Below are 13,079 nucleotides of genomic sequence, written 5' to 3'. Positions count from 1 at the left end.
AGACCTCTCAGTGGATCGGCAAGTACTGTGCATTACTATAACTCCAAATTTGTTTTGCCAAAAGGCCTTTCAGTCTGAGGTATTCTTCCTGGATGCTGATACAGTCTAAAGTGGATATTTTTGTAGGCTGAACTAAACACTGAAAATGCTTCTGAACGTTTCTCATTGCATCTTTGGCAAACTGATCATCTATTTACTACTGACTATTCATCCAATTTGTTGTTAACATATATTTGATTTGAAGTTTCAATACAAATGCATTCATATATATAGATAGATAGATAGATAGTTAGGTAGTGTTACGTTAATTATATTAGTAGTGTTAGCATAGCAGTACCCTCTTTGCCACAAAATATGTTGAGCTCGCTAGCAGTAATATAATGTTAGCTACATTTATGCATATTTCATTGGGTGAATGCATGCTGTTATTGGAGGATAGTATTATCTATAAAGTCCAGTAGAAGGCTCTGCCTGTGCTAATAGAACTAGAGTTACATTATTGTAACTTTTATCTCCTTTCCACATTGTATGTTTGGTTTATTTGAGAGTTTATGTTTTCACAGTGCAACTGGATAAAAAAAGCCTGTAATGCATCATTTTCAGTTCTGCTGCAGCCATTGTCTTCAACTTCTTGGAGGGGCTGTCAGTTGGCAGCAGCAGCATCCACGGCCACATTTTCCCTCCCAAGCATCCACTCCAATCCTTTTTTCCCCCTCACCGCTCTGGGCATCTCATTTTGCAGTGCTTTGAGAATATCTGTTAGATATTCAAACTCAGAAGTGTACCCTTTTGCCAATGACAAAGCCCTGCCGTCTGCATACTCCAGCTCCAGTTTGTAGTCCACATGCTGTGGACTACAAACCTGAGCACCAAACCTGGCAGAAATGTATAAATGTTTATAAGAATATATACTGATAATGTGTTAATCACTGCTTTTCTTGATTTACAGGATCCATTGGGCAGGTACAGAGACAGCCACCCTGTGGTGTGGGTACATGAGTGGTGCAGTACAAGCAGGTCAGCGAGCAGCTCTGGAAGTACTGGCTGAGCTCTGCCCCATGATCCTGACCCAGGAGGAACAGGAAGCAGTGCAGCTTAGTCAAACTGTCAAGGACGCTGCCAAGCAAACACCATCATCCAAACTCATGTACCTGTTTACAAGCAATGCTATAATCATAGCTACACTTGTGATAAGTGCATCACTTATGCTGGCACAGAATCAAAATGCATTGCTAAAGGCAAAAACCTACTTGACAAATGTATTTTTAACAACCAGGCATGATATATTCTGATATTGACAGTGACATGTAAAACTAGTGTGCATTTTACCTGGTTGGTTTTGGTTTTGCTGGGGCTCCAGAGACGTTGTTCTGCCTTCTGATATCTGATGATTTTCTTTTCTTTTTTTCACATACTGCATTTTTCATAATCAATGTTTGAAAATTAATCTCTATTTGATTAATTTCCGTTATACTGTATCATATTAAATCCCATTATATTATTAATAAATTATGGCACTGCTTAATATCATATATCAAAATTACCCTATATTGACTCAGAGTGTGCAGATAAAATACAAAGTGATCTTTAAACAGTTGAGACATGCTTTCTGCCATGGCATGACAGTACAATTATTAAGCATGTATTTCATTGATTGTTGATTAATAACATTTTTTTAATAAAATAATGTATTTATTCAACTTTTATGACAAAAGAATATATAAAACAAATCTTCGTCTTCTTTTAAAGTCTGATAAGGCTTTCCACTTCTTGAATAAAACCGCTGAAAGAAAATAATTTGATGCCTTTAAACTTAAAAGATTTTATGATTCATTAATCATTAATGAAAAATGATAAGACAATTACTTTCTGTAGTAATATCAACAGAAATCAATTGTAGATATATGCGCCTTATCTCATTTAAAATTTTTACCATAAAATTTAAGTTGTGCTTGTAAGCTTAGGCCTTCAGAGCGATCATATTGTATTTAAACCACTTTGCAGTTTGAAAATGGAGCTCTCATTTGGCATGCCTTGCATTGTTTCCCACAGAGCCACAAAACCTGCCTGAGAGGCTTGGAGCATAGCCACACAACCACAATCAGACATTAAAATGAGTGTAAGATTGATGAACCAGTCACACAATGATACCGTCCAAGAAAAAGTGATTCAATCGCTATCTCTTGATTGCACAGTTGATTGAAAGGATTTTTGTCTGTCCCCATGTCTCTCCTGGAGAGTATCTCAAATGCCCACTGGTCATTGAATGGTAGTCTGTGACTCCGTCGGCGCCACGGCTTGCTATTTGTCTTTGTTATCAGTAGCTTACACTGGATCAACTGCCTGTTCTCCCCTGTTTCATTTTAAGCGAGTCCAGGCTAAATCAAGACCAACCACCCAACATCTCTGAACATGTTAGTTTTTTTTAAACACCATTTGGTCACTGATTTGGCCAAAAGCAATGGCTCCGATATGGATTTGAGATTCTGTACAGATTTCATGTAAAGTACAAAATATAGACTTCCCTTTTGCCACGGTGCTGCATAGAGGTTCCTTCACATGGTACATGTCATTGTCAGCTTAAGCATGCGGCATACATAAATATAACATCTGAGGGTCGGCAACTTACCTTGACAGTTGCCATTTAATATAATCCAGTTCTTGGAATGATTGCAGATGCATTATCATTGTGAAATGATGAACATTTATTAGAACAAGTCTACCTAAGTATTGTGTGACTGACTTAAGGGGATTTGAGGGGGGACAAGGAGGAATGTCATTCCCTTGTTGGCAAAATGATCAAAATGTGTCCCCTTTGTTAACCTTCAAATGATTACATTTTGACATGGCATTTCTATTTTAAGCTTTAATGGCCTATACGGCACTGGTTTAGCAGCCCAAGAAACTCACAGATCAAATGCATGCGTTGTAAATCATCTCACGCAATGCAATCCAGCCAACCAAATCTGTGCATTCCAATAAGCGTTGTGTCTCCAGTCTATTAATAACATGTTTATATGAAATATTGAATATAAAATATTATCAATATGTACTTTCTAAACTGCATACACACATTGATACTACAAGGCTACTTCAATATACTGTGTAAGGCACTAAATCATAACACAAGGTAAACATTATGGTGCTTTGGACATTTTTATCTAATTGGATCCTTTTGAATTTTGATTGAAAACCCTTGACCTACGCTGTCAAAGGTTAAACAGTGAAAGTATACAGGGGAAAATTGTTCCTTTAAATTTCTGAGGACTGTAAAATAACATTTTTATGTTTCATCTTTGGTAAAAAGGCCATGCTCCCATTTCACAACCATAATTTGCGAATTTCGCTGTGTACATTGATGTAGAGCAGCCAGCAGCCTTTCATATAATACAGTCATAACAAATCAGAAAAGAAGACATTTTGCTCAATATTTTGATGCTCCCAAGATAAGGGTCAAATGACCTATGCAATGATTAAGTTTTCAGCCCCTGAAAGTTTGAAAGCCTAGAATTGGTATATAATTAAAAAGAGAAAGATGGATCTGCATGTTTCACCCTCTACTCTGCACAATTGACTGTGCGTTGTTGTTTTACATGAGTAATGTTGCTGTAATTACTGTAGCCTCTGTAAACACCTATTGTACAGCACTAGCCTTAGTTTATGCCTTCAGGCAATAACACCAACTTTAAAACTTCATACATTGTAGTGCAATGTTATCAATATTTGGGACCAAAAACAACAATTTTCTCAGTTAAAAACAGACTCTATATGTGAATAAGCTGATGTGGCTATCATATTAGCCTCACGCATACTTACGGGACTTGTTTTAATAATAATAACAACAACAATAATAATAATAAACTTTATTTGTAAAAGATCTTTCATAGAAAAATGCAGCTCAAAGTGCTTTACATCAAAAACATGAAAAGGAGAAGACAACCATCAGAGCATTAAACATAAAACATGCGGAAATCAATAGGTAGCACACAAGAAGAACAGCGCTTATAGACTTGAAAAATAAAATAATAAATAAAAGAGAAGAACAAACAATTAAATAGTATAGAATAAAGGAACTAAAGTGGCGAGTGACCAGCAGTAGAAGCAGCAAAAATTATTGAGCAAAACATACAATAAAACACTGAAATAGAATAAAAATAATTTTAAAAAATGCCCTAAAAGTATAAGAATAAAATATCTAAATGACAAGAGTACTGTAATGCAAAGGCAGTATTTCCTCCAGCATCACAGCAACGCAGGAAGAAATACTGCCTTTGTGAAGCTTATAATGTTCATTTATTTTAAATTATGTCAGCACGGGGTTGATCCAACTCTGGCAATTGTGTTTAGACTGCATTTTGTAGCATTGTTATGCAAATATTCTGTCAAGTGCCTTTCAGTGATTGTTGGCAAGGGTTTACTTATAGCTTCTGTTCCTCTTTTCTAAAGCAGCTTTTCAATGTTTAACATACATCATGATTCATTTGTGCAGCTGCCTTTGCAGCTGTTATTTAGTAACTTAGTTAATACATTCAAAAATGATATCCATACTACAGTATTCTGCAGCCCCATTTTGCTTCAAATGTGAAAGTTCAACAGTTTTCTATATCTAGTGAGGCAAGAAGTAACAGTGAGATTTAACATTAAACTCTTTACGTTCCTCGACTCATCTTACATGATCTGGGGTTTTGCAAAACTGTCAAATATCAAATTTTAGTTTGTAAATGACATAAGCCGCCTTTTTTTTAAATTCATAGTGTTTTGAAGGTAATATTACGACAAATCAAAGGGGAAAGTAGCATTATAGAAATACAATATAATTGCATTAACAAATGCAATGTATCATTTCATCATATTTATGTATCATTTTTGTATCTAATTTGTCATTAAACTGTATTATTATTATTATTTTGAGAGGGAGTCACCATAGCTTTTCTTTAGCAGATACAAACTGATGCTGATTTGTGTATGCTTGAAATCCTTGAGCTTTAGGATTACACCTCATGCTGATTCAATCTCTTCTTGAAGGCATGTTTTGACAATTCACCACAGGGAAACAACAAGATGGGTTAGTCTGGATTGTAGACTGATATAACTGCATGAAGCAATCATACAATCAACACATCCAAGAGAAAGTGATTCAATCGCTATCACTTGATTGCAGAGTTGATTGAAAGGATTTTTGTCGGTCCAATTTCTCTTCTAGAGAGTTCCCCCACCACCCACTGATCATTGAACAGTAGTCTGGCACCATGGCTTACTATTTGTCTTTGTTATCACTATCTTTCACTGGCTTTTTCTCCCTGGTTTCATTCAAACCAGTCCAGACTGAATCAAGGCCAACCGCCTAACCTCCGTAACAGTGAAGTTTTTACACCAGAATACATCTAATTTCCCCCCAAATTTCCACTCGCATAAAACAACTGCATGAACAACAAGTTGTAGGCTACAGTCTCAGAGACTGTTGAACAAGAAATGATCAAGTCTCAAGGCCGTCAAGGACATTCAGAACCAAAAATAACACAAAAACAGTACACCACATGAGGCAGCCGTAGGCACAGTGGTGGGAGCAGTCGCCCCATTTAAAGAGGCTGAAGATCTTCGAGGCAGTGTCTGCGGGTTCGACTCCAACCTATAGCCCTTTAAAAGGCTTGAAACTGAACTGCAAAAAAAAAAAACAGTACACCACAAAAGGAAAAACACATTGTCTGTGCATTCCGAACACACTACCATTTTATGACATCCACAATTCAGCACCAAGGACAGCGACACTGTTGACTAAACACAGAAAAGCAGAAGCGGACGTGAGCGACGTATAAATGAATCTACAGCAGAAGAAAATCACAGTTAAATGCCAAGGGTTAAAAACAAGCTCCATTCACCATTAAAATAGCTGAAGGCGGCGAGTGTCTGCGCCGAGCTGTGTGTCGATTACATCTTTACAGTCATTAGAGCTCCTCAAAGTTCTTGCATGCAAGCTACAGTAACTGGGCCTTCAGTGAGTTAAACATTGCTTCATGGTGTTCACTGAGAATGGGAAACAACTTTTTTCCTAAACAACTTTCTTAGAGAGTTTAAATGCAGTGAAGAATCATCTGCCCCCTGGCAGCGCTACTGTAACTAACATTACTGGGAGAACAATGTGCGTGACAGCACAGCCTTGATAGTAAATTTCAAACAGTCTTGGTCCTTAAACGAAAACCTTACAAATGAGCCGATTATGTCTGTATAAACAGACTTAAACTTAACCAACAGTAATAATCTGGGTTTGGGTTTGTAAATGTAAATTTTGGGGAGGAAACAGAGAAAGACATTTTGCAAATACTATTTTCAGCACTACCCTTTCCTGTCATGCATTAATTATTACCTGTGTGGACACATTCTCACAGTCAGACATTCCGCCCCAGCCCACCTGTGCAAACATGGAGGTGAGCACAAACATCTTTTGTTTTAGTATTTTAGCCTATTTGTTGATAATCTGGCTAAAATGTCAATTCAATTGTTCATATATAAGCATATATATATAAGCATATATAAGGCATCATGAATATATTTGAAACCCTTGACCTTGAATTACAGTCTCATGTTGAGGAAGTGTTCATTCAATCATTTGTTTGTTTTGTTTTTTTATTTGTATTATTAAGGTATTTATTATATAGTCAATTCACACAATCCACAAGGTAATTGGCCATTCAATTGTAGGCTATCTTTCAGCAATTCCTCTGACATCAACAGGGAGAAGGATGTTCCATATTGTTACAGCAGAATAGAGAAGGCTCCTGTCAAGGCATGCAAAGCATGGTGTGGTGGTTTGACCTGGTACATGAGCTGGAAATAGCAGACGTTTTGGGTCAACTGAACAGCTGGGAGTATGTATGATAAAAAGAACAGTTGTTCCAGCAACTGTTACGCAAAGGCTCAGCTTGGCATAATCCTTAAGGGCATATACCTCATCCACACCAATGATCTCTATTGCCTTGTTCTAGATGATATCTAGTTGCCTTGTAAGACATTCGTCCAGGCAAGGCAGGCTTAGCAGATGCTCCCATTGCATACACCACAGTTAACATCTCATCGTGTCCTGTGACATACAGTACTGAGCAGGTCCAGTTGAGATCTAACCAGCTGAGTTACTTTGAAAATTATTTAATAAACACTATGGTACAAGTGAGATTATATGTTGATATAGAAGGAGTATATGGAAATAGGAGGTCATAGAAAGGACAAGGAACATTCTGAACAACAAAGAGCTCTACATTCTTTATTGTTCACTTACATTGCCATATTTAAACTACTGTGTGGAGGTATGGGGTAACACTTACAAAAGCACCCTACATTCATTATGCATATTACAAAAAAGAGCCATAAGGATGTTAATAATGCAAGATTTTGGGAACACACCGACTCTCTGTTTTTAAAGTTAAATGCCAATTGAAGTTTATGGATCTAGTAGAATTTAATACAGTACAAATAATGTATAAAGAAAGAAAGAACTTTATATCGGGCAGTACAGAAAAAAAATGTTCTTTGACAGGGAGGGTGGTTTTAAAGCCATGGTGAAGATGATAGTATCATTTGAGACTAGTAAATCTAAAGAATCCATTGGTGCCAACCATGTTATGCTAGCTTGTCTAAAATAATGCTCCACAGTTAGGCTACATTTTGGCGATGGAAAAAAAGGGGTCACTTGACCTATCACTTTAAGATATCTGAATGATATTTGTCTATCTATCTAGCTTTTCAAATTAATCAAAGGAAAAAAGGTAAATTAAAACATATTGAATTATCTGATATGGCTATATTTTAAGTGATGGGCTCATGTTCGAAAATGTCTGAAGATTGGAAATAGCTTTTTCTCCATGATGTTTACTTTATTGTTAGGTTTCCATCTTTTTTTCTTTTACATAAAAGTGCTTAAAGAAGTCACTCAATGGTTTGATGAGTGTGACTGTGAACTAACTTTTTCACTAATTTTGTATATACAATATGGTACAGGTGGTGCTAGGACCTCAATGGGGAGATGATCTCCCAGTATAGAATGGATGGGCGCATGGCTATGTATTTGTTTTTTTTCCACAAACTCATGCCAGTAGGAATGCTGAGGTACAGTATGTACTTAATGAATAGATGATGGAAAAATACTGAATGCAAAAACTAAATCATGTTCACTAGAACTGATGACCCTTTTTTAAGGGTCGCCAGTTCATTCGTCATTTATAATTGCTTCAGCAACAAGGTAATTTGAGAGACAGAGACAGAGAGAGAGAGAGAGAGAGAGATAGAAGATAACAAGTGGTCATATGAGAATGAGATGGAGATTGTAACATCTGTCAGGGAGGTCCATTGGATTTGGATGTGGACGGAGTCCTTGACATTTCTCTGACTGTCCTCTAATTTTTGGTCGATAACTTTGACCTCTCTCAGTCGATGCTGTGACCTGTTTTTTGGGCTGGTGGTCACAGTCTCAGTCTCCTTCCAGTATTTCTTCAGGATCCTAAACAGCTGAGTACATCTATATGAATACTGTAACAAATGTAACACTTGTGTGATACACATCAGATTTCTCAGCTTAATCTGGATTTAGGAACACCCCACATTGTATCTATACTGTAGTAGACTATTACATTTTATGGGATACCACAGTTATTCATTTACAGGATTAGACCTAATTTATCCATAATATTCCTCAGGAACCACAACCCATTTATTTCAGTGCGTTTGAAAATTCATCATTGCTGTGTGAAAAATCCCCAGCTCTCTGTTGCCTCAAAACCTTTATATTATAGCAGATATTCAAATGTTTAAAATTCCCTGGTTAACATCACAAAGTGGATGACGCAAAATATGCAGTGTAGGTTAGATAAAACAGATTTTCAATGTAGAATGTGACAGATGTCATGTAGGTCTTTTTTATTTAATTTCATATATTAGTGTACAAAAAATAATTACCTCTAAAAGTAACATTCAATGTGTTACTGTTAAACTTGCCTGACTCAAAACTGGTTAACAGCAGGTTCCTGTTCTGAAGTGTCCTGGCATCACAAGACTCATTTGTAAGTGCGTATTAGTCTGGAGCCAACGTATGCTCATCAAAAGGTTCGTAAGGTTGACCATCAAAACTTTTCTGTTAGGATTAGGAAAAAAGGTTGCGGTTTCGTTTAGTACTTATAAGCCTGCACAGTTTAGCTCTAATTTTACAGCCTGTTTTTCTCCCTCTGTGCATGGCTATGTGGCCCTCCAACAGGTAGAATTGAGTAAAAAAGTAAAATCTGTTTAAAAATGATGACACATACCTCATTGTACCAGAATTCACTGGCCCTCATTTGTCAATCTTGCGTGAAAACGGGCGCAGATCTGAGCGCAGATCTGAGCGCAGATCTGAGCACAGAATTGGTCGTATGACAGGACCCACGTGTGATTTATGAAACATTCATATCTGACCAATCTCAGCGTACGAATGAGCTGGCCTTGATAAATGCGGCGGCTGAATACGATCGCCCTTAAATATTCCTGGTTCGGAGGCCTCGCCCACTGAGGTCAAACATGAAGAGAAGAAACGCTGGTACGAAAAGAAACTTTTCCGACACACAGATCGGCACCCTGACATCCAAGATGGAGCAAAATAAAGATGTGCTTTTTGTCAGTCTTAAGAGTGGAATAAAAGGGGCCCATAAAAACGCTGTATGGAAATGAATAACGGAGGCAGTCAACCCAAAGCAGCGCTCCACTGTGACCCGTGTGCTTGTGCACACTGCTGAACCTGCCCTCCTGCTCTGTAGCGGGGATTGCCAGCGGGGTTATTAGGTATTCTGTTAGGGGATAAGCTTTGTCCCCTAGAAGAACCATACCATCTTCAACCGCTTGTCCCTGTCGGGTCTAATATAAAAGAATCGTGTGTCCCCCTGGCCACCAGTCACACGTTTAAAAGCGACAGCTTGGCATCACAAATCACCTGTACATTTATCGAATGGTAGTTTTTGCGATTGATGAATGCGTAATCATTCATGGATGGTGCTATCAGACGCACATGAGTACAATCAATTTCTCCAACCACAATTTTTTTTTTTTTTATTCGTTTTTAAGAATCCGTTTTGATCTGTTCTTAATATGTGACTGCTTATGCTTAATGACAGCTGAGGTTTGGTAATTATTTTCAGCCAGATTTTGCTGTGCTGCACTGCAAATACACAGGCTGAAATTTGCTTACACAATCTCAGACCTGACGTGAGAGTTGATCATAGCTCCCGCTCACGTCCAAATTGATAAATGCCGAAGTTTGCCTGGAAATGGTTGTACGCACGTTTTTCTGCCGTACGTTAGTTTGATAAATGAGGGCCAATGTGAGGCAGCACAGCTTCCAAAGCCTGCAGAACCAACTTTGTTAAAACTCAATGGCACATGTTCAAGCTGGAAGCCGCAACATGATACAGACAGAGTCAATGTAGCAGGTAAAAAAAAATCCACTGTGCCCTGCCTACATACGCTGTGCATCAGTTCCCCATGTAGTTTGGCTGGTATAGTATGTCACATGAGTTCCTTCTTCGTTTCAGATGTGATTTATACAGTAATAAATATGTGGAATAAACAAGTACTACAGTGCATTACTTTTTGTAGTTATATGTACAAACTGTGAGGATAGACTGCTGGAACCTTTCATTTCATTTTGATTTCAACTGTGCAGACCAAAATGCCTCTGGACAAAAATGGATAGACCCACCAATCAGAGAAAATCCAACTTGGCCTCAAACCAGTCACAAAAACAAAACAACATAGCGTTGAGTGACACTTGCAAGTTGAGGTGGCACCACACAGCCAAGTCCGAAACTTCTTGAAATATAACTAAACTAATTTCTGTTTCTGAAAACATTTAAATTGAGAAATAGACAATACAGTAACATAGTCTTGATTAATGTTTGATCAGGTAAATGGCCCTGGATGGAGAATGCCAGTCATGTTCAGTACCTATATTCAGTAGATAACATTACAGCATGACACTGTCAGCCATCGTCTTAAACATGCCACATGTGAGTTAAACAGTTGCGAATGCTCTGACGAGGGCCTGTGCTGTATGGAAATCGATCTGAATGTGAGGGTGGCCAAATAAATCTGCAAGAGCCCAGAAAACATTAGCTCGCCATCTGACAGTTTTGACAGTTTTCAGAACAGCATGAATAAGAAAGTGATCTGATGTTGAGGGATGAATCACTCCTGAAAGTGTATATTTAGAGGGTCATTTTGTAAATATTAGGTCAAGAACTGGACTGAACTTGATTAGCTGATTGTGACCCAGCTTTACCGTGCAGTTGCTTTAAATGGTTTGCATAAGGTGCCATTCAAGTCCAGATTGATATAACCTACATTTCTGAAGCTTTAAGCACAGCTGCACTCCGATTCACTTCCACTAGGTTTCATACTCAGCAGCACCTGAACCAAGTGCGACCCCGAGTGGCAGGGTGTAATTGCAGACGAGCCCTCCATCTTGTCACGTCATCTCATCTTAATCTCATCTTCAACCGCTTATCCGGGGTCGGGTCACTGGGGCATCAGCTCTAGCAGGGGACCCCAAACTTCCCCTTCCCGGGCCACATTAACCAGCTCTAACTGGGGGATCCCGAGGTGTTCCCAGGCCAGTGTGGAGATATAATCTCTCCACCTGGTCCTGGGTCTTCCCTGAGGCCTCCTCCCAGCTGGACGTGCCTGGAACACCTCCCTAGGGAGGCGCCCAGGGGGCATCCTTACTAGATGCCTGAACCACCTCAACTGGCTCCTTTCAGACTCCAGCCACCCTCCTGAGAAAACCCATTTCGGCCGCTTGTACCCGCGACCTCTTTCTTTTGGTCATGACCCAGCTTTCATGACCATAGGTGAGGGTAGGAACGAAGATTGACCGGTAGATCGAGAGTTTTGCCTTTCGGCTCAGCTCTCTTTTACTTGCTCTTCTTCACTTCAATTAATTCTTTCTCTGTCTGTTCCCGATTTTCGATTACCATGAGTCCCAAATTTCTTGAAATTGCGACTAACCAGCATACTAAAATGTGTTGCTGAAAACATTTAAGTTGAGAAATAGGCAATACAATAACAGAGTCTTGATTAATATTTGATCAGGTAAATTGCCCTGGATGGAGAATGCCAGTCATGTTCAAGAGCACAGAAAACCTTAGCTTGCCAGATTCATCTGACAGTTTTCAGAACAGCATGAATAAGAAAGTGATCTGATGTTGAGGGATGAATCACTCCTGAAAGTGTATATTTAGAGGGTCATTTTGTAAATATTAGGTCAAGAACTGGACTGAACTTGATTAGCTGATTGTGACCCAGCTTTACCGTGCAGTTGCTTTAAATGGTTTGCATAAGGTGCCATTCAAGTCCAGATTGATATAACCTAATATAACAAGCTCCTTTATTACTCTTCCCCCCAGTAAACTGGGTTAAATAGACACTTGCACTGGAATTTGATCTTTGATCTTTGAAATTTCAAATACAGAGATATGGATGTTATTTTTCTCACAATATTATTCTTGTTTTTTTCAATTTAATATCTGAATAAAAGTGCAAACACCTGCGTCTTCCCCCATCTGTAAGTAACTCTACTTTCACCATTATTAGTTCCATGTCTGCGTCTTGTCTGCAGCTGCTGTTGAACATTGCCTCTCAGCTCTTGTTGCTCAAGGGGATGACACGACCCCATCCCAGAACTTCATTCCGCTCTCTGGCTCCCAGTTAGTCCCCATGCTTACTGATTGTTTTCAAGGCTTTAAATGGGCCAGATGGCCAATACATTTTTCACATGAGCTCATAGAATGCTGGAAATGATTCCACAGAGAGCTTGGGAGGTTGGCATCCCTTAGCTGTGGAAACCCTAAATCGTTTATTCTTAATTATTCTTATGCGAGTCAGCATGGCTGTGAATGTATTAATGTTTATGTATATTCAACTGTTTTTGCAGCTCTGGATCATCAGTTGTATTTAGTTTATTATTTTTTACAGTATGTTGACTGCCCGTGGTTATTTTCAGCTTTGATTTCATCTGAAATTAGCTCGAGCTACTCTTTTGTTTTCATCTATGGGGAAGAAGCTAATTT

At 38.5% G+C, this 13,079-nt stretch overlaps 1 protein-coding gene across 1 annotated transcript in view; it reads left to right on the top strand.

Moving 5' to 3' along the window:
- The window catches only part of LOC310958952 (putative flavin-containing monoamine oxidase A), a gene marked incomplete at both ends in the record, with an annotated part of 42,810 nt that extends 30,089 nt beyond the window's left edge, over positions 1-12,721 (top strand). The window contains 2 exons of the mRNA XM_083930115.1: positions 950-1,238; positions 12,629-12,721. Of these exons, the coding sequence (XP_083786241.1) occupies positions 950-1,238; positions 12,629-12,721 (382 nt within the window). The remainder of the gene's footprint in view (positions 1-949; positions 1,239-12,628) is intronic.
- Positions 12,722-13,079: the final 358 nt, after the last annotated feature.

This window comes from Echiichthys vipera, assembly GCF_963691815.1.
Source record: "Echiichthys vipera genome assembly, chromosome: 16".
Classification (NCBI taxonomy): domain Eukaryota; kingdom Metazoa; phylum Chordata; class Actinopteri; order Perciformes; family Trachinidae; genus Echiichthys; species Echiichthys vipera.
The sequence above is the reverse complement of the archived record's forward strand: the minus strand, read 5'-3'. Positions and strand labels throughout refer to the sequence as shown.